The following is a 21,985-nucleotide window of genomic DNA, read 5'->3' on the forward strand; positions in this document are numbered from 1 at the left end:
CTCCCCTTCCTATTGCTGGATAGTAATCTCATTCACATGTGATTGGGCTTGATTTGATATACACTGCATTGCTCTCAAGGTTCACATTTTAATGGTTGCCAGGATGAGATACTGGAGTATATCTGATATGCACCTCAGCAAGAGGTCAATGACATAGGAATGAACAGAATAAGGAAAAATAAATGCACAAGATATTTCTGTGTACCTCTAGTGATGATTGATATGTTAGGAAGTTCAGGTATTTCTCACAAAAGCTTTGCGTGTAGAAAAATCTGCTACTATTTCTCTCACAAAGACAGTGGAAATAATCCTCATGTTTATATTTCTCAAACACTCCGCTACATGGAGAAATGTGAGAGGTACAGTTTGTGTGACAATGGCATGACTAAAGTTGTTATTCGGTATTGGTATATAAGCACCAGAGAGGCAAGTAAATAAAAGGTAATTACAGCACATTTTATTTTTAAATCTAATCAGGCAATAGAAAATCTGTTCAGGTATATAACTAAAATTTTAATAAAGTGTTGGTAGACACAAACACAGAGTATCTGGTCATTATCACATTGCTGTTGTGGAAACTTGCTGTGTTCAAATTAACTGCCATGTTTCCTACATTACACAGTGACTACACTTCAAAAAGAATTTCAATAGCTGTAAAGCACTTTGGGGAGTTTATGCAAGGTGCTATACAAATGTAAACCTTTCTTTCTCAAAGGTTTTTGTTGCTTATTTTCAGGATATGGGTATTGCTGACAAGGCTGGCATTTCTTGCTCATCTCTAGTTGCTCTGAGAAGGGGCTTCTGCTCAAAATGTTGAATTTCTTTGTGCTATTCAGAGGGCAGTTAAATAAGTGCTTATTGAAGGAAAGTGCAGAAACAAAAAGAATTGCGATCAAACATCTAAGTCATAAATTTGTAAATTATATACAACATACTAAATCATAATACTTACAGGATTTCCAACAACTGAAAGCTCTGTCAAATTTGGAAGTGAATCAAGTTTTTCCAGTTCACCTATATCCTGTGCAAAATAGACTATTTACTTTGGAAATAGTTTTATTAAGATATAAAAGGACATTTTACTACCATGTCTACTATGACAGTATCTCAAATCATAAAATCCTGGATTGATACACAGGTGAACAAATTTCCCTGCATTGCCACTAGATGGATTTGCAAAGTACACACATATTTTGCCATGAGTTCACTAAGCACCTGATCTGTATGTTTTTTTGGTCTATACATTTTACATCTTTTTACTTTCAAGCTTAAAGTTTTCCAAATATGTATTTCACTTGGTCCTTTTAATGCCTTCAGAAAACAAATGGAATATAAAGCTTTAATACAAAAATAAAATATTGCAGGTGCTGGAAATCTGAAATTAAAACAAAATGCCAGCAATACTCAGCAGATCGGGAGGCATCTGTCGAGACAGATGCAAAATTGAAATTTCAGGTTGCTGACCTTTTGACAGAACTGAAAAGAGTTAGAGTGAGGGGGTAATTGAGGAGTCGAGGAGTGGTCAAAGCTGTCACAGAGGAAACAGTCCCTTCGGAGTGTTGAAAGAGGAAGGGAGGAAAGATGTGTCTGATGGTGGCATCACAATGAAGGTAGCAATGATGGTGGAATATGAGGTGTCAAATGTGGAGTCTAGTGAGGTGGAAGGTGAGGCCAAAGGGAACTTTAACTTAAATATAGGCAATTACAAGGGTATGAAGATAGAGTTGGCTAACGTAGAACAGGAAAATAAATTAAAAGGTAAGATGCTAGAGAAACAGTGGCAGACATTTAAGGAGATATTTCAGAATTCTCAACAAAGATATATTCCATTAAGAAGGATGCACCATCCATTGCTAACTAAGGAAGTTAAGCATATGGCCATACAGTTCAAATTGAAAAAGATGTATGTTGCTGCAAGGATTAGAGGTAGCCCAGAGGATTAGAATAATTTTACAAACAAAAGAATGATTAAATAATAATGATGGAGAAACTGGAGTTTGAGAGAAAACTAGCAAGAAATATAAAAACAGACTGTAAAAGCTTCTACAAGTATAGAAAAAGGAAGAGAGTAGCTAAAGTAAATGTCGGACCCTTAGGTGGTGAGTTTGGGAAAATAATAATGGGAAACAAGGAAATGGCAGAGACTTTGAACAAGTATTTTCTATCTGTCTTCACAGTATAAGACACAGAAAGCATCCCAAGAACAGTAGAAAATCAGGGGCTGGATTTTATGCTGAGGGAGGACTTTCCACACTGCAGTGTAAATTTCGGGAGAAAGCCCACCTCCACTTAGCCAGTATGAGGTGGGATTCGCATCCATCTCCAGGAGGACAACCCACCTTGTAAAGCTTGCGACCTATCGGAGGCCGGCAGCTTTGCACACGGGCAACACCAAGCAGGAACAGTGGCCACTACTGGTGCTGCAGGTAGACCAAGGAGGTGGAGTTTAATGATGGAGCCATAAATGAGGTCTGGGATCCTGCTGGGGCCAGGCTGACAGGACCCAGCGAGAGGGGGAAGAGACATGTTGGATAGGGCAAGGGGGCAGGTGGTCATGAGGGAGGCAAAACTTGAAAGGGGGGGGCCTCTGATTGATACAGGGAGCCAGGGAAGGAGGCATCCCCAATTCACTGACCAGCAGCCCGGTTAAACCTGCCGGGCTACACATTGGGTGCGGTTTTTGCCTGCTGCCCATTATATTAGAGCTGCAATAGGACGAGGCCCTTAATTGGGCATTAATTGCCCACATAAGAGCCTTAATGGGGCCTGGAGCAGGCAATCCTCCAACGCCTACCTGGCTGCCCATAAAATTGCAGAGGGGTTGGGGAGGTGGACTGGTGGTGGGTATGCCACTGATGGAACTGCACCCTAATTTATGGGTCTATCCTAGTTGTTTTCCCACTGCAGGTGGCCCATAAAATTCAGCACCAAGAGGCAAAAGGGAAGAAGGAACTGAAAACAATCATGATCACTAGAGAAAAAGTACTAGGAAAACTAATGGGATTAAAGGCTAAAAAGTCCCCTGGACCTAATGGCCTGCATCCCACAGTGTTAAAGGAAGTGGCTGCAGACATAGTGGATGTGTTGGTTGTAATCTTCCAAAATTCCTTAGATTCTGAAAACGTTCCAATGGATTGAAAAACCACAAATGTAACACCACTATTCAAGAAAGGAGAGAGACAGAAGAATCCATTATTAAGGAGGTAGTAGTAGGACATTTAGAAAATCATAATACAATGAGGCAGAGTCAACACAGTCTTGTGAAAGGGAAATTGTTTTTGAAAAATTTGTTAGAGTTCTGTGAAGATGTAACAAGCAGGATGGGTAAGGGGAACCAGTAGATGTAGTGCGTTTGGATTTCCAAAAAACATTCAAGAAGGGGCTACATAAAAGGTTACTGCAAAACATAAGAGCTCGTGGTGTTGCGGATGATATATTAGCATGGATAAAGGATTGGCCAACTAACAAGACACAGATTGTTGAGATAATTGGGTCATTTGAGGTTGACAAACTATAATTAGTGGAGTGCCACACAGGTCAGTGTTAAGGTCTCTACTATTTATGATCTACATTAATGACTTGGACGAACGAACATTCTGTATTGTAGCTAAATTTGCTAATTATACAAGGATAGGTAGGAAAGCAAGATGTGAAGAGGATACAAAGAGTTTGCAAAGGGATATAGATAGATTAAGTGAGTGAGCAAAAAATGGCTGGTGGCGTACGACATCGGAAAATGTGAGGTTGTCCACTTTGGCAGGAAGAATAGAAAAGTAGAATATTATTTAAATGGAGAGAAGCTGCGGAATGTCACAGTACAAGAGGGATCTGGTGACTTTGTACATGAATCACAAAAATTTAGCATGCAGGTATAGCAAGTAATTTGGAAGACAAATGGAATGTTTGAATTTATTGCAGGGGGATTGAGTATAAAATAACTTAAGTTCTGCTACAACTGTACAAGGCATTGGTAAGAGCGCACCTGGAGACTGTGTACTGTTTTGGTCTCCTTACTTAAGGAGAGATATACTTGCATTGGAAGTAGTTCAGAGAAGGTTCACTAGGTTGATTCCTGGAAGGAAGGGGTTGTCTTATGAGGAAAAGTTGAGCGGGTTCGGCCAATACTCATTAGAGTTTAGAAGAATGAGAGGTTGAAACATACAAGATTCTGAGCAGGGCTTGACATGGTAGATGCTGGGAGGATATTTCCTCTCACGGGGGAATCTACACAACTCGGGGGTACAGTTTAAAAATAAGGAGTCTCCCAGTTAAGACTGAGGTGAAGAGGAATTTCTTCTCTCAGAGGGTTGTTAGTCCTTGGAATGCTTTTCTCCTGAGACCAGTGAATATGTTCAAGGCTAAGTTACTCAGATTTTTGATCGACAAGGGAATTAAGAGTGATGGGGGACAGATAAGAAAGTGGAGTTAAGCCACAATCTGATCACCCATGATCTTATCAAATGTCGGTGCAGGCTTGATTGGTGAATGCCCTGCTCCTAATTCTTATGATCTTATCTATGTAACAGCTTAAAGATGTTTCAGTATTTGTTGACATACCAAAGTTAATATACAATATAAATTTAAATTATTCAATGCAGTGCAAAGAAACATAGACAATTATTTCAGACCACATTTTTAAAAAATTGCAGTTCCTATACTGAAAACATTTGGATTTTATTTTATTTCCAGTGTGATATATAAACAAACTATCTTATACAAAGCCTAAAACAAAATACTGCAGATGCTGGAAATCTGAAATAAAAATAAACAAATGCTGGAAATACTCAGCGGGTCTGGCAGCATTTGTGGATAGAGAAACTAACCTTTCAGGTCTTGACTTTTCATCAGGTCTTTATAATGGACCATTGGTAGAGCTCATACTTCTGAGTCAGAAAGTTGTGGATTTAAAGTCCAATCTCGAGATTTGAGCACATAATCTAAACTGACCCTTCAGTACTGTAGTAATAAGCGTGTGCTGCACTGTTAGAGGTGCCATCTGTCAGTGACATTAAACCAATGATTTCCCCTCTCAGCTGGTACAAAAGATCCCATAGCATGAACTGAAGAGGAGCAGGGAGTTCTTATTGTGACCTGGCTAGCAGTAAGAGAGAACATCACTAAAATAGGTTACCTGATCATTGTTGTTCTGGGATCTTGATGTACGCAATTTTTTGCTGCATTTTCACACATACCAATAACTACCCTTCAAAAAGATTTAATGGGCTGTAAAGTGCTTTAATGTGTCCTGAGATCATGAAAGGTTATACTATTACAAATCTTTTCTTTACCTGGATTTTGTTTGCACCAAGGAAAAGTCGCTGCAGTTTTGCCAGTGGATATAGGTTGTTAAGATCACGCATCCTATTTTCTTCTAAATGGAGCTCAAGGAGAGCATTTTGGCCCAAAAAGGAGTTCTCATGGATCATTCGGACTCTGTTTCGCTCCAATGATAATTCAACAAGGTACTGAAGGCGATCAAGCCCCTCAATCTGACTAATAAAATTGCCTATAATGGAAAGAATTACAATAAGTCAAATTCTATGTTTAACGCACATTTAAAGAATGCGTGCATCCACTCAAATAAAATTTAGTTCCTTCAGAATGAAGGAGATAGGAAGTACTGGATTTAGCCTGTCCACCTTTCTAATTGCTGAATTTCACTCAGATCATTTTCATCTTCCTCTTGCTAGAACATGCAGTGAGTACAGAATTGTTACAGGTTTTCAAAAAGAAAGCTGGACAAGATCCTTAGAGTGATCAACATCATGAATTATAGAAAGTATGTGGTGGTTAGCTGTGGACTGTCATACCTAATACTGAAGATTCCTGGAGCTTTCTTGATTGCCTTTGGAGATCAAAGTGGAGTTTTCCAAGGTTTTTCTACTGATTGTGTCACATGGTTTGGAGAGGGCTGTGGTGGTGGGAGGGGTGGGGGGTGGCAGCAGGGTGGGGGGCGGCAGCAGGGTGGGGAGAACAGTGTGTGTGCTCCTGGTGCACATAGGCTATACAAGATGTCTGGATGGACCAGTTGGTCGTTTGTCAGTTTTTTTATGTCAGATCAGTAATATATTTGAATGTAAAAATAGTGGTTTAGATATAATTGAGACTAGGGCCGGGATTTTCCGTGCCTACTAGCGCCCGGTGTGTTCAGCGGTGTGAGCGGACAATATGGCGCAATTAGTTTCACAACTGCGTGAAACCAGTTTGCGATCGTCCACTCAGCCTGCCAATGGTGGGCAGCATTTCCAGCCACCGGATGTCGGAAACCTCATTGTAACACATCTGCAGATCATTATTAGGCCAACCCGCCGGAATCGTTGCCCCCCCACACTTAGCGTTGGATTGTCCGGCCCATGTCGGCGGGAAAACATGCCGATGTGTTTCACAATATATAAGGCATACACTTGGTGGGCTGCACTTTGCTTGGGACTTCAAGGTTTGTTTGCCTACCTTGCTTTGGTCAGCACTTGCAGTCATCAATGCCAGACTTCACAGACAGCACATCACTTTAGGGGGGCTCACGCGCAGGTCTCTCACCTACTAGATGAGCCATATTGGGTGGCTTTTCAATGGCTGCAGGGCTAGGGCCTGCTTGGGGAAGGGGGAGAAGTGGCCTCAGGCAAGGGAAGAGGCTGCATGACGAGGGCTGTACTGGGGAAGGAGGGTATCCCAGGGTGTGTGTGGGGGGCACATGTTGCTCTGTGCAAGTGGCCTCAAGATGGTGAGGGCTGAGGACGCAGTCTCCAGAGGAGATGCGGCTAGATGGACATGTGGGGGTTTGTGTGTGAGAGAGTGAGTGGTGATGTCCCATGAGTTGGCAGTGAATGTGTGATGGGCTTGAGTGTGTGAGTTTAGAGTGATGAGATGGTTGCCATACCCTGGCTGCACGGGTGAGATCATTCATCCTCTATCTGCATTTGATGGCCAACCTCTTCTGTGTAGCATTGGCACTGGTCATCACTGCCATCGCCTACTAAGTCGGAGTGGTAATGTTGCTGCCCCTCCTGCTGCCAGAGTGGGGATAGAGGACATCACAGTGGGCTTCCATGGCATCCAAAAGGCGCTCAAGGGCTGTAGTCTTCTTGCCTTTCGGGGTCATGTCTTCTCTGCTGCAGTCCTGGGCTGGAAGCATTGAGCGTGGCTGTGCTTTAAATGTGGTGCCTGACATGATGAAGCAGTGATGTGACAGCGTGGCAGGCGAATTGGAACCCGCTCACCCACCATCGAAATGGCGTGCATCCTGGGAATGTACAATTAATGCAGTGGGTTTGGGATGATACGGAGTGAAAAGCCGCCATTAGGTAAAATGTAATTTTTCCTGCTCGCTAATGCACTTAGTGCAAATCTGGGACGATTCCACCCCTAAGATTCATGCAAGAAATATGATTTTTTAAAATTCAGTTATGGCCATTGCTGCCATTCCCTAATTACCTTGAGATGGTGGTGCCTCTTGAACTGTTGCAGACCTTGCACTCCCAACAGTGTTATTTGGCTGGGAATTCCAGAATCTTGACCCAGCAACTGTGAAGGAATGGCGACATATTTCCAAGTCAGGATTATGATTTGGAGGTGTACTTATAGGTGTTCATGTTGCCATATGTCTGAGGCCTTGTTCTTTTAGATGGTAGAGGTTGCGAGTTTGGAAGGTGCTATTGAAGATGTCTTGGCCAGTTGCTGCAGTGCATCTTGCATATGGTAAACACTGCTGCTACTGTGTGCACCAGTGGTGTAGGGAAAAGTTTAAGGTGTTGGCTGCCTGTCCTGGTTGGTGTTGATCTTTTTGAGTGTTTTTGGAGCTGCATTCATCCAGGCAAGTGACGAGTATTCCATCACACTTCTGACTTGTTCAATGTAGATGGTGGAAAGGCTTTAGGGAGTCAGGAGTGAGTTACTTTCCTCAGAATACTTACCCTTTTATTTTGTGTTGTAGCCACAGTAGTTATGTGGCTGTTTCAGTTACTTTTCTGGCTAATTGTGATCCCCAGGACGTTGTTGATGGGAAATTCAATGATTTGGAAGGTGATGGTGTAGTGGTTTTGTCAATGGACTAGTAATGCAGAGACCCAGGGTAATGCTCTGGGGACCCAGGTTCGAATACCACCACAGCAGATAGTGGAATTCAAATTCAATCAATAAAAATCTGGAATTAAAAGTCTAATGATGACCATGAAACCATTGTCAATTGTTGTAAAAACCCATTTTGTTCATTAATGTCTTTTAGGAAAGGAAATCTGCCGTCATGACCTGGTCTGGCCTATCTGTGACTCCAGATCCACAGCAATGTGGTTGACTCTTAAATGCCCTCTGAAATGGCCTAACAAGCCACTCAGTTATATCAATCCGCTGGAGAGTCAATAAGGAATGAAACTGGACGGACCACCCAGCATGAACCTAGGCACCAGAAACGACAATGGCAAACTCAGCCCCGTCAACCCTGCGAAGTCCTCCTTACTAACATGTGGGGGCTTGTGCCAAAATTTGGAGAGCTCTCTCACAGACTAGTCAAGCAACAGCCTGACACTGTCATACTCACAGAATCGTATCTTTTGGATAATATCCCAGACACCACCATCACCATCTCTGGGTATGTCCTGTCCCACCAGCAGAGGTGGCGGCACAGTGGCATGCAGTCGGGAGGGAGTTGCCCTGGGAGTCCTCAACATTGACTTTGGACCCCATGAAGTCTCATGGCATCAGGTCAAACATGGGCAAGGAAACCTCCTGCTGATTATCGCGTACCACACCCATCAGCTGATGAATCAGTACTCCTCCAAGCTAAACACAGAATTTTAACGGCACAGAAAGAGGCCATTTGGCCCATCTTGTCTGCACTAGCTCTCCAAATGAGCATTTCAAATAATCATCAAATACCCTCTGAATGCCTCAATTGAACCTGCCTCCACCACACTTCTATTGAGTGCATTCCAGACCCAAACCAAGTTTTTTCACGTCACATTAGTTTCTTTTGCAAATCACTTTAAATCTGTGCCCTCTAATTCTTGATCCTCTTACGAGCGGGAACAGCTTCAGCCTATCTACTCTGTCCAGCCCCATCATGATTTTGGACATTGCTATCAAATATCCTCTTAGCCTTCTTCCCTCCAAGGAGAACAGTCCCAACCTCTCAAATCTATCTTCGTAACTGAAGTTTCTTATCCCTGGAACCATTCTTGTAAACCTCTTCTGCACTCTCTCCAATGTGTTCACATCCTTCCTTTAAGGTGGTGCGCAGAACTGTACACAATACTCCAATTGAGGTCTAGCGAATGTCCTATATAAATTCAGCATAACCTCCTCACTCTTGTGCTCTATGCCCCGATTAATAAAGCCCAGAATACTATATGCTTTATTAACTGCTCTCGCCACCTTCAATGATCTATGCACACATACACCTAGGTCTTTCTGCTCCTGCACCCACTTCAAAATTTCACCCCTTATTTTATATTGTCTGCCCATGTTCTTCCTACCAAAATGCATCACCTCACACTTCTCCACATTGAACTTCATCTGCCATCTATCTGCCCACTTCACCAACTTGTCTATGGCCTTTTGAAGTTCTACACTGTCCTCGCAGTTTACAACACTCCCAAGATTCATATCGTCCGCCCCAAGCTTCGTATCATCCACTTGGAGGACCTGGTGCCACCAACACCACTTGGAGGAAGCAGTGAGGGTGGTAAGGGCACAGAATTTGCTTTGGGTGGGGGACTTCAATGTATCCATCATCAAGAGTAGCATGGTAGCACCACTACAGACCAAGCTGGCTGAATCCTAAAGGACATAGCTGCTAGACTGAGTCTGCGATGGGTGGTGAGGGAACCAACAAGAGAAAAACATACTTAACCTTTTTCTCACCAACCTGCCTGTCGCAGATGCATCTGTCCATGACAGTATCGGTAGGAGTGACCACTGCTTAGTCCTTGCGGAGACTTCACATTGAGGATACCCTCAATTGTGTTGTGTGGCATTACCACTCTACTAAATGGGATAGATTTCAAACAGATCTAACAACGCAAGCCAGTGCATCCACGAGGTGTGGGCCATCTGCAGCAGCAGAATTGTACTTAATCACAATCTGTAAACTCATGGCCCGGCATATCCCCCTCTCTACCATTACCACCAAGCCAGGGGATCAACACTGGTTCAATGAAGATTGCAGGAGGGCATGCCAGGATCAGCACCAGGCATACCTAAAAATGAGGTGTCAACCTGGTGAAGCTGCATCACAGGACTACTTACATGCCAAACAGCATAAGCAGCAAGTGACAGACAGAGCTAAGTGATTCAACAACCAATGAATCAGACCTAAGCCCTGCAGTCCTGCCACATCCAGTTGTGAATGGTGGTGGACAATTAAACAACTCACTGGAGGAGGAGGCTTAGTCCCATCCTCAATGATGGGGCAGTCCAGCACATCAGTGCAAAAGATAAGGCTGAAGCATTTGTAACAATCTTCAGGCAGAAGTACCGAGTGGATGATTCATTTCTGCCTTCTCCAGAGGTCCCCAGCATCACATGTGCCAGTATACAGCCAATTCGATTCACTTCACTTGATATCAAAGAACGGCTATGGGCCCTGACAATATTCCAGCAATAGCACTGAAGACTTGTGCTCCAGAACCTGCTGCGCCCCTAGCCAAGCTGTTCTAGTATAGCTAAACACTGGCATCTACCGGCAATGTGGAAAATTGCGCAGGTACTCCCTGTACACAAAAAGTATGATAAATCTAACGTTGCCAATTACCGCCCCATCAGTCTATTCTCAATCATCAGTAACGTGATGGAAGGGGTCATCAAGGGGCTATCAAGCGGCACTTGCTCAGCAATAACCTGCTTACTGAAGCTCAGTTTGGGTTCCGGCAGGGCCACTCAGCTCCTGACCTTATTACAGCCTTGGTTCAAACATGAACAAAAGAGCTGAACTCCACAAATGAGGTAAGAGTGACTGCTCTTGACATCAAGGCAGCATTTGACTGAGTGCAGCATTAAGGAGCCCTAGCAAAATTGGGGTCAATGGGAACCAGGGACAAAACTCTTCCCTGGATGGGAGTCACACCTAACATGAAGGAAGATGGTTGTGGTTGTTGGAGGTCAATCATTTCAGTTCCAGGACATTACAGCAGGAGTTTGCAGGTTCGCTTCCTCGGCCAAACCATCTTCAGCTGCTTCATCAATGACTTTCTTTCCATCATAAGGTCAGAAGTGGGGATGTTCACTGATGCTCGCACAATGTTCAAAACTATTCACAACACCACAGATACTGAAGCAGTCCATGCCCGAATGCATCAAGACCTGGACGCTGCATGGACTGCAGTGGTTCAAGGAGACAGCTCATCACCACCTTCTCAAGCGCAAATAGGGAAGGGCAATAAATGCTGGCCTAGCCAGCAATGCCTACAATCATTGAATGAATGAATAAAAAAAAATGTTCAATGCTGGTAATGCCATTGAACATCAAGGGGAAATGCTTAGATTCTCTCTTGTTGGAGATGGCCATTGCCTGGCACTTGTGTCACACAAATGCTACTTGCCATTTATCAACCTAAGCCAAAAAGTTACCCTGGTTCTGTTGCATTTGGGCCTGGACTGCATCATTATCTGAAGAGTTGCAAAAGCATATGAACACTGTGTAATTATCGGCAAACATCCCCATTTCTGACCTTATGAGAGAGGGTCCATTGATGAAGCAGCTGAAGATAGCTGGGTTGGGACATTACCCTGAGGAACACCTGCATTGATGTCCTGGAGCTGAGATATTTGGCCTCCAACAACCATAACAATTTACCCTTGTGATAGGTATGACTCCAGCCACTGTAGACTTTTCCCCTGATTCCCATTGACTTCAGTTTTGCTAGGACTGCTTGAAGTCACACTTGGTCAAATTGATGTCAAGGGTGAACACTACTTACTCTCATCCCATCTCTGGAATTCAGCTCTTTTGTCCATGTTTTGACCTAGGCTTTAATAATCTCTGGAGCAGAGTGGTCCTGGTGGAACCCAAGCTAGATATGCACCAACAACCTGCTCACCAATAAGTGCCAACTGATGCCATTGTTGATGACACCTTTCATTACTTTGCTAATGATTGAGAAATTATTGGACAGATTGGACTTCTCAGCTTTTTCTGGACAGGGTACGTCTGAGCAATTTTCCATATTGTGGGTAGATGTAAAGTCATAACTATACTGGAACAGCTTGGCTAGAGGTGTGGTTTGTTCTGGGACTTAAATTTTAAGCACTATAGCTGGGATGTCATTGGGCCTGTAGCTTTTGGTGTATCCAGTACATTCAGCTGTTCCATGATATCTTACCTATTGATTAGTCAGACTGCCCCTTGAACACTGCATCCACTGCTGGTCATTAAGCACAAGAGACACCGGAGGCAGTGCAGAGAAAAGCTAAAAGGTTGATCGCCATTATTACGAGTCTGTGTTATGAGGAAAGACTGGATAGGTGAGTTAGTCAGCTTGGAAAAGAAGCATCTGTGAAGTGGCCTTTGAGAGGTATATAAGATAGTTCTGGTATAGAAGAAAATAACCTGGAATATTACTTCAAATTAAACTCATAGTAGAACCAAAGAACACAGGTTCAAACTAATAAAAGACAAGTTAAGTCTGATATTAGGAAATTATTCTTTACATGAAGCATGATCACTATGTTAAATGAACTTCACGGTCTTCTCAGCTTGCTACAATATTCACTATGAGGTTGGAGATTCATACAGAATTTTACAGCACATAAGCAGGTCAATCAGCCCAACATCCACATCAGTATTTATGTTCCATGTGAGTCTCTTCCCACCGTACTTTATCTCACCTTTTCAACACATCCTTCTGTTCCTTTCTCACTCACATACCTACTTGACTTTCCATTAGATGCACCTCAACCACTCCATGTGGTAGCAAGTTTCCATTCTCATCAATCCTTGAATAAAGATTTTTTTTTGGATTTATTGGTAACTATCTTATATTTACAGCCTCTAGTTTTGGACTCTCTCACTCATGGAAACATTTTCTCTAAGTCTATCCCATCAAACTCCTTTGTCATTTTAAAGACATGTTAAATCACCTCTCATTCTTCTCTTTTAGGCAACAACATGGGCAACACACTTCCTAAACCTTCAGCCCACAAAATTCAAACAGGACACACAATGAATAAGAAATATATGTGCAAGTAGGACTGAATTACTTTGGTTTTGGGGCCAGACTGTGAGGACTCAGGGACCACGTGCTGCTCATGTACAACATATTAGACGCCTTAGGAAACCATGTAATGTTTACTGCAAACTGTACAACATACTACAACATAACTGCAACTTTATGCTTTATTTGAAAAATAATACAGAAATAAATTTGTTTTCATTGCTAGTTTAGTGTGCAGGTAGTTGCTACTTACCTTCTAAATACAACACTCTCAAATTTATGAGTCTATTCAACTGTAGCTGAGCCAGGCTAGAGATGCCGTTGTATCCTAAATGAAGTACTTCCAAGCTTTCCATAACTGGAGGGAGACTTTCATAACTTGTGTCTCTGCTTTCAGAAGGGAGGCACAATGATTAATTATGCAACAAAATAAAATTTTGGTTGGAAATTGCCATCAATAAAGCAATAAAATTCATAATTGTATATTAAAATTTTATTATATAGGTGAATAAAAGTACTTATATAGCAAGTTCCAGAAGTCTTTAGTTCTCACAATTTTCCTTATTCATTCACAGGATGTGGCATCACTGGCAAAGCCAGCATGTACTGTCCATCCCTAATTGCTCTTGAGAAGACAGTGTCACCACTTTCTTAATAGCTGAGTGGCTTTCCAGGCCAATAAGTGAACAGTTAAGAGTCAACTACATTGCTGTGGGTCTGGACTTAGGCCAGACCAAGGTAAGAGTATTTTAATGGGACATTAATGAACCAGATATTTTTTTAACAATAATCCATTCTAGATAAGAGCTTCTTTCTAGATTTATCTAATTAACTGAACTTAAATTCCCTAGCTGCTGTGGTCAGATTTCACCTCATGTCTCCAGATCATTAGTCTTGGTCTATGGATTGCTAGTCAATTAACATAAACACTATGCTACTGTTCTCTACCATTGTGGGCTGCTGAGTTGCCTTACTGATAATATGCTTTTTTTATTATTGCATTCTATGGTTCAGTTACTGAGGTGCAACAACCGAGCTTAATGTCGGAATACAGACATTTACCATGCTTGATGCATACTCTTGCAGCTAACAGGATTTAGCAATGATATATACACGCACCACATCTGAACACGTCATCAGTAAATTCTTAAAATAACATTAATATTATTTTTATTCATATGTTACCATCATTGTAAATAATAATAAAAATTGTGAGAAAGTTAAAAAGTACAATTCTTTAAATTTTGGTCTGTTGTCTCAGTTAAGAAAGACCACAGATCAAACAAAATGGTAATTACAAAATTCTCATATTGGAACATGTATTTTTCTCTATAAGCAGTGAGTGGGTCACCAGACGACTTGCATATAAGTTGAAGTAATTTCTGGCCGATTTCCACAGCGTGATGACAAGGCTCTTGTGGGACACCTCATCAAATACCTTCAAAATATCTATATACACTACACCCATTACATTTCCTTTATCTACATAATTCGTCACTTCTTACAAAAATATTAAATTTGTCAAACATCGTTTTTCAACACATCTGTGCATGCAATTCTTGATTACTAATTATATCTTGTATTACAGATTTTAAAAGATTTCCCTCATCTGATGCCAGACTAACTGGACATTAGTTATCTGGTCTATCCTCTCCCTTCTTGAACAAGGGCTTGTCACAAGATCTATATTATTGACAGTAGAGAGAAGTGGAAAATATTCAGTCAGTTGCTGGTGCTAGTTGAATCACAAGAAGAAAATCTAGTTGACTAATTAGTGATGAGAAATTGATTGTAGTCAGCTACCTGTTGCTCCTGGAAAGTCCTGGCTGTCCATAGCCACTGGAAGAGACCTTCTGCTGAAGAATCTGTCTATTGGTCAAATGAAGTTGAGGCTTTTGTCTCGGTAAAATGGTCTCAATGTGGTTGTGGTTTAAATAAAGCACCTTCATAATAAGGAAAAAATTAAATTTTCTTTTGTCATATGTCAGACTTCAGTTTTGTTACTACATTTATTTACCAGGTCCTTGTTGCTTTCAGTAGGTCTCTAGGAGGTACACAGGAGAACCATGCAACTCATTTGGTAGTGAAAGAAAATGTCTGATTTATCTTTCAAGGTTTAGCAGGATTGATTTTCCTGGTTTCTTTTCCTGTGGAACATCTATTCCTCAGTGCAAATATCAGAAAAAATGAGTGCAGACCAATTTTACTGGGTCCCTTTTATGTAACTCTGGGATTTTAAGTGATTTCCTTGGGGTCACAGAGCTGGGCTTGCAACTGCCCTAGAAGCAGACCTGTTGGTTCATGGTTCATAATTGAGATGGAGGAAGGTGTTTCCAACTTCCTGTCTTATTTTTCTGCTGGATCATTAGCTGGATGTCCCAGTACAGGGTGCCCGAGGAAACAGGTTTATGGCTAGCCTCTAAATTTCCAACAGCTTCAGGGGGAGATTTTATGGGGCGAGGAGAAGGTGTGGGGGAAATGGATTACCTGCGCCTCCCAAGCTAAAAGTCGGTTGACATCTCGCCGACTAAATCAGGGGACACGGTTTAAAAATAAGGGGTCTCCCATTTTAGATGGAGATGAGAAGAAATCTTTTTCTCTCAGAGGGCTGTGAATCTTTGGGACTCTCTTCCCCGGAGACTGGTGGAAGCAGGTCAATGAATTCTTTTAAGGCAGAGGTAGATAAAAGTCTTGACTAACAAGGGAGTCAAAGATTATCGGGGTTGGCAAAATTTGGAGTTGAGGATAGAATCAGATCAGCTATGATCTCATTGAATGGTGGAGCAGGCTGAAGGGGTCGAATGGTCTACTCCTGCTCCTAACTTGTATATTTGTATGTATGTTCGCTGACATGAAATCTGAGTGCCTGCAGTGATTATACACAGACCTTAATAGGGTGAGCACAGGACTTCTGCCCCTTAGGGACAGGAAATCCCACCCTAGAGAATGCCGACCAATCTGATTGGACGGCAGAGCTGTAGTCCCAGCAGCGCCAGAAGAGAGTAGTGGCCACCGCTGGAGGAATTTAAATTGTCTCCTGGACTTGTGTGAGTCTGGGGATTTTGGACAGGCAAGGCTGGGAGACCGCAGTGAGGGGGATGGTGTGGGGCTTCAGGTTAGAGAGGCTGGGGTGGGAGGTTGGGGGGAGAGGAGGGACAAAGGTTGGGGTGTACCATCTAGGCGGGGGAGGGCGGGGTGCTACAGGGGACCCCCAAAAAAGATGAATCCCTCCTTCCTGCCCACCAGCAGCCCATGCAGCGAAAGCTGCCAGGCTCCCGCCTTGCCCTGCAGACTGAAAAATTGTGACAGAGGAGGAATGAGGCCCTTGTAGTAGTTAATTGTCCACTTAAAGGCCTCAATATGTCTAAGGGCGGGCGGGTTGCCTGACACCTTACCCGACGTCCGGAATATGAGGGACAGGTGGGGGGGTGGACAGAAGCATGGTGGGCTGACAACCCATTTTATTTTACATGCCTCCCATCTTTAAATACGCCGACAAGGTGGGCTGTAAAATTCATCCCCAGGTTTCAGAGGGATATCTGGGCATGTCAAAGACTGTAGGTAAGTATCTTTAAAAAAAAATTACGCCCCTGCTTCCCCAAGATATTCAGGTTGAATTTTTACCAGTAGCCACTATGGAGGCTCACTACACAGCTGCCATTTCCATTCCATTAATGTTATGTTCTGGCAGGGGGCAGGTCCACATATCACATTAAGTGCCCGGGATTGGAAATCCTGGGACTTGAACAGGCTGATAGGAGAAATACCACCTTGGGTATTGAGTGCACTGCAGTATGGAATGATCAATATTACATTATAAATACATTAAAGGATGGATATTTCATTGTACTATGACTATGAAGTTTCAGCAATGCCTATTTGCCATTGACACACTGCAGCAATATGTTCTAATTTGTGTGTAATTTGAGTTATCCAATGTAATATAGTTGTAATAAAGATAACTATAACATAAGGAGGTGGAAATAATCCATGCACTTTATATAAGTATGTTTATAGACACGGATAGTGAGGAACAGAAACTGATTGGACAATACTTTGTTAACATCACAACTATGATTTATAATTTAACACCAGAATTTGGAAAAAAATGGAAGTTATCTCTAGATAACTATAAAAAAAAACTCACTTTGACACGAGGGAGACAGACAAGACCGCTGAAGGATGTAAGGTTATTGTGTTCCAAGTTGATTCTTTGTAAACGTCCAAATTTCTCTGAAGGTCCAAGATCTACGGATCTGATAAGAAGTATAAAAAAGTTACTTTAAATAGCGATACTTACACTGTCAGTGAGGTAACTGATGTTACATTTTAATTTTTCAATAGAATATTTGTATTTCTTGATATTTACATAGAATGATTCAAATTATGACACAGAAACAGGCCTTTTTATCCATTTGATCCATGGAAGAGAATTTTCTCTCTGTCGGGCGGGCTGGTCGGGAGCAGGAGGGGGTGGGTGCGGAGCCGATCACCGTCCGTGATCAGCTGCACGCTGCCATTTTATGTGGGCGGGCCAATTAAGGCCGGCCCAGCGTGACGCACATCCGGAAGCGCTCAGCACTACCTGTGTGGGCAGGGGAAGCAGGGAGTGCCTCAGGGAGATTAATCTCATTATGAAACATTGAAAAAAATAAAATTATTCAGACATGTCCCCTCATGTGACAATGTCACATGAGCAGGGACATGTTTATGAGTTTTGATAAAACTTTTTATTTCATTAATAAATCCTTCATGAAACCTCATCCCACCTGTGGATGAGGTTTCATGAAAAATGGAAGGCCGCCTGGGCTCTTTGCCTGCCCGCCGACCTTAAGGTTGGACGGACAGCCCTGACGAGTACTTTAATTAGTTTATTAATGGCCTTAACAGGCTTTGATAGTTCGGCAGGCACGCAGCCAACTCCTGTGCATGCCCGCCGAACTAAAGATCAGAATGACGTGCAGTGACGTCGGGATGCACCGCGCGTCATTTTATGCCCACCCCCCAAACCGAACAGAAAATTGTGCCCATGGTGGGTGTTTATGCTCCACATGAGCAATTCTCCTAATCTCATTTGTGCCCAATCTTGTTTCCATATCCCTTTACTCCCTTTCCTTTCAGCCATCTATATAACCTATTCTTTAACGTTGACATTGGCCGGGGTTTTCCGGCCCCGTCGCGGGTGGGACCCGCTGCAGGCAAGGCAGCGCCCCAGCCAGATGTCCACTGACTTGCGGCGGGACCGGAAGATCGCGGCGGCGGGCAGGTGCAGAAAATCCCGCCGATGGTCTCTGCTTCAGTCACTAAATCCAGTAGTACATTCCATAGCCTCACAACCCTCTGGGGAATAACATTTCTCTAGCTCTTTGCCATACCTCTCTATACATTCTGTACCTCTAGACATAAAATACATTATTCCATTAGCTATTTTAATGACTTTATCCACTTGAGGAGCTACTTTTAAGGTCTTAATAAACCAGTACTCCAAATCCTTCTGCACTTCCACGTGTAGAATCATAAAGCAACAGATAATGATCCAAACCACACAGAACATGAGACAAGTGGTGATGGAGAAAAGAGGCTACTGTAATGCAACCTAGACTTGGACACAAGCAGTTACTAAGCAGATGGGCTATTATTAATACACTTATAATTATCATTACAGGCAGTGCATGAGCAGTACATATGAATACACTGATGTTAAAAACCCTACAGTGTCTATCATATTGTTAGGCAAGGCCCGGATACTTGAGAAATATTATCAAATTGTATTTTCACAAAATGCACTTTCAACAAAGCAGATATCCAATACTTAGGATTATTAATATGCATTTCTCCCGTTTCACAAAAATAAGATGAAAATATAGCCCACAAAACGGTACACAAGCAAGTTCACATTAGTGAAGAGTGATGCAGTGACTCTAGGTTAGTGAAGGGAAGCAGGCAAAGGATAGTGTGTAAATTGAGGGGCTACAGGTAGTTTGGAGCTCAGGAAAAAGTGATATGAGACCTAAGCTAGAAGCAATGTACCCTCGTTTTTTTTGTTGTGTGTGGCCCATTAATTTAAGTGCCTGGTATCCTTGAATTTTTTTGCACGGCTGCACACAGGCAATATCTTCAAGGGCACGACTTGTGCGCAAACTATGTGGTAACTTCAGGATTGCTGCACAGTCTAACACCTTAGAGGGAACTGGTTCAGAGAACTACTTCAGCAAATCTAGTGAGATCATTGAACTTCTTGCACAATGGAGCCATGTCATGGGTGCAATGCTCCATGCATTGATCTTCTTTGCCACTTATTGCCACTGTTGACCTGCCACCTGTCTTCATCCTCCAGGTGGTAACAGCATGTCACATTTTCTATGGGCCATCTCCACCAGGACCCTTAGTATAACATCTGAAAATCTGGAGGATCTCACAACAGCTGTTTTAGATGTCTGAACTGTCCATGGCAGTTTCTGGTGCACAGCCAATGTGCACCTCCCTTTAAAAGATGCAGGCTGTCTTTAAATAGCATCATAGGCATGTCACTTTCAGTCCCCAATCAGGCAAGCTGCCAATGAACAGTGTTAAAGGCATTGGCATCCTGGCTATTCAATGTTAATGAGGTATGGGGACTAATTGCTCTACTTAATGGTGCAATGTGTTCAGGCATAGGCTGCGTATGCAGTGCCAATTCCGAGCCCAGAAAATGGAGGCAAATCAGTTTTTACTCCACAAGATCTGATGTATCATTGCCTAGGGGCAAACTGAAACCTTACATTTCTGGGCACCACACCTTAGGAAAGATATATTGACCTTGGAGGGATTAGAGTGTAGATTTACCAGAATGATACCTGAACTCCAATGATTAATTTATAAGGAGAGATAACACAAGCTGGGTTGCATTCCTGGGAATTTGGAAGGTTAAGAAATTATTTGATCAAAGTCTTAAAGATAATAATGGGAACAAAGAGGGTTAAACATATATAAGTTGTTGCTGTTTTTAAGCAAATAGGGTGGATTGGGTAGAACTATTTCCACTAGTTGGTGAGTCTAGGATTAGGAACATAGGAGCAGGAGTAGGCCTTTTGGTCCTTCGAGCCTCGCCACCATTCAGTAAGACTATGGCTGATCTGGTTGTGGTCTCAGCTCCACTTTCCTGTTTGCCCTCCATAACCCTTGACCCTCTTGCCTAACAAAAATCTAACTCTGCCTTGAATAAATTCATTGACCTAGCTTCCACTACTTTCTGGGGATGTGAATTCCACACACCAGGGCACTGTGAAAAATTTAGAGTCTGACTTTTCAGGAGTGAAATTAAGAGACACAAAAGGTGATAGAAGTTTGGAACTAACTTTTACAAACAGCAAGTGATGGTTTTAAAACTAACAAGTGATCTGAGATTGATAATTTTTTGTTAGCCAAAGGTATCATTGGATATGGGGAAAGGCAGGTATATTAAGGTCATAGATCAACCATGATCTCACTGAATGGCAGAACAGGCATGAATGGCTAAATGGCCAACTAGCTGTTATATTCCTACTATAATGTTAATGGATTCAAATGTTCTCCTAGTGTCATGAAGATATTAATGTATTAATTAATGAAATTATTTTAAATTGGACTTGTAGTAGGATCTGTGTCTGTGGGTGTGAGTGTGTGTGTCTTAATTGGATTAAAGCCAGCTAGTCTGGGTGATTTGATGTCTAAGTCTATGGGTTATTGTTGCCTTGGGGAAGATTACCTGGGAACGATTAATTTGGGGATTTGTTTAAAAATTATTATGGTAGTAATTAGTAGATATGTGTATGTGTTTAAATTTGTTGACAAATTAATAAATGTTTAATTTAATTTATACAAAAAACCTCTTGAGGCTTGGTGGGTTTTATTCCTGAATTCAGAGCTGCATCTCAAATATACCAATTAGAAATATAGGTTATGACAGTTGTTTAAAGTTTCCCTCTGGGATTTTAAACAACTCAACCTTTACCAACTGTTGTGTCATAACAATTAAGGGCTCTTGGCGGGATAATATTTGTAATTTCTTGATTGGTTTGTAATTGGTGAATCTTAAGGTTACAAGTAGAGAAGCACTTTTAATTCAGGAGTTGGTGAGGTTTTTTAGAAGTGATGAGATTGCAAGATGGCTTTGGCAATTGCTAAGACTTGCCTGAGAGTAGAAGATATAACTCTGATTGGATTGCAAAAAATAACCAAGAGTAAGTTAATAGAGTTGGCAGGTAAGTTAAAATTGGGGTTATCTAACACTAGTGAGTCACAGCTGGAGGTAGTGAGATTTCCGTTTGAAATAAAGAAACTTGAATTTGAACAGCAAAGGAACTAAAAAAAAGTTGAATTAGAAGCAAAGGAAAAAGAAATGACATTTAAAAGGGAGCAAGTAGAAAGGCAGGAGAAAGAAAGGAAGCCGGAACTGGAATTTCAGGCAAGAGAGAAAGAATATCTGCTTAAAAGGCTGGTTGTTAAAAATTAGATCTCGGATTCTGAGGAGAGTTCTGATGGTGAAAAAACCTTTAACCTAAAACCCAGTGGGGAGATGTTTAGATTTGTACAAGCTTTTCCAAAGTTTGAGGGAAAAGATTTTGAAGCATTCTTTATTTCATTTGAAAGATAGCTAAACAAATGAAATGGCCACAGGAGTACTGGACGTTATTATTAGTCTAAGTTGCTGGGTAGAGTGCATGCGGTATATGCTTCGCTGTCTGAAGAGGTATTGGTGAATTTTGATGTGGTGAAAAAGGCTATTTTGAGTGCATATGAGTTGGTTCCTGAAGCATACAGGCAGAAATTTAGGAATATGAGAAAACAGCTTGGGCAAACTTATATTGAGTTTGAGAGAGTAA

At 42.0% G+C, this 21,985-nt stretch overlaps 1 protein-coding gene across 5 annotated transcripts in view; it reads right to left on the minus strand.

Annotated features, from left to right (window-relative positions):
• lrrc9 (leucine rich repeat containing 9) overlaps window positions 1-21,985 on the minus strand; it is a 197,358-nt gene that overhangs the window by 12,630 nt on the left and 162,743 nt on the right. For 2 of the 5 annotated variants that reach the window (XR_013579440.1, XM_078562277.1), the window contains exons 27-31: window positions 17,290-17,398; window positions 14,946-15,085; window positions 13,396-13,529; window positions 5,289-5,506; window positions 953-1,021 (exon numbers count right to left, since the gene is read on the minus strand). Coding sequence is in view for 3 of the 5 variants with exons in the window: in XM_078562277.1 (XP_078418403.1) it covers window positions 953-1,021; window positions 5,289-5,506; window positions 13,396-13,529; window positions 14,946-15,085; window positions 17,290-17,398 (670 nt within the window). In the remaining 2 variants the exon portion in view is untranslated. Of the gene's footprint in view, window positions 1-952; window positions 1,022-5,288; window positions 5,507-13,395; window positions 13,533-14,945; window positions 15,086-17,289; window positions 17,399-21,985 lie in introns of all 5 variants that reach the window. The other 3 variants (XR_013579439.1, XM_078562275.1, XM_078562278.1) reach the window with 2 other exon arrangements.

This window comes from Cetorhinus maximus, chromosome 18 (genome assembly GCF_964194155.1).
Source record: "Cetorhinus maximus chromosome 18, sCetMax3.hap1.1, whole genome shotgun sequence".
Classification (NCBI taxonomy): Eukaryota; Metazoa; Chordata; class Chondrichthyes; order Lamniformes; family Cetorhinidae; genus Cetorhinus; species Cetorhinus maximus.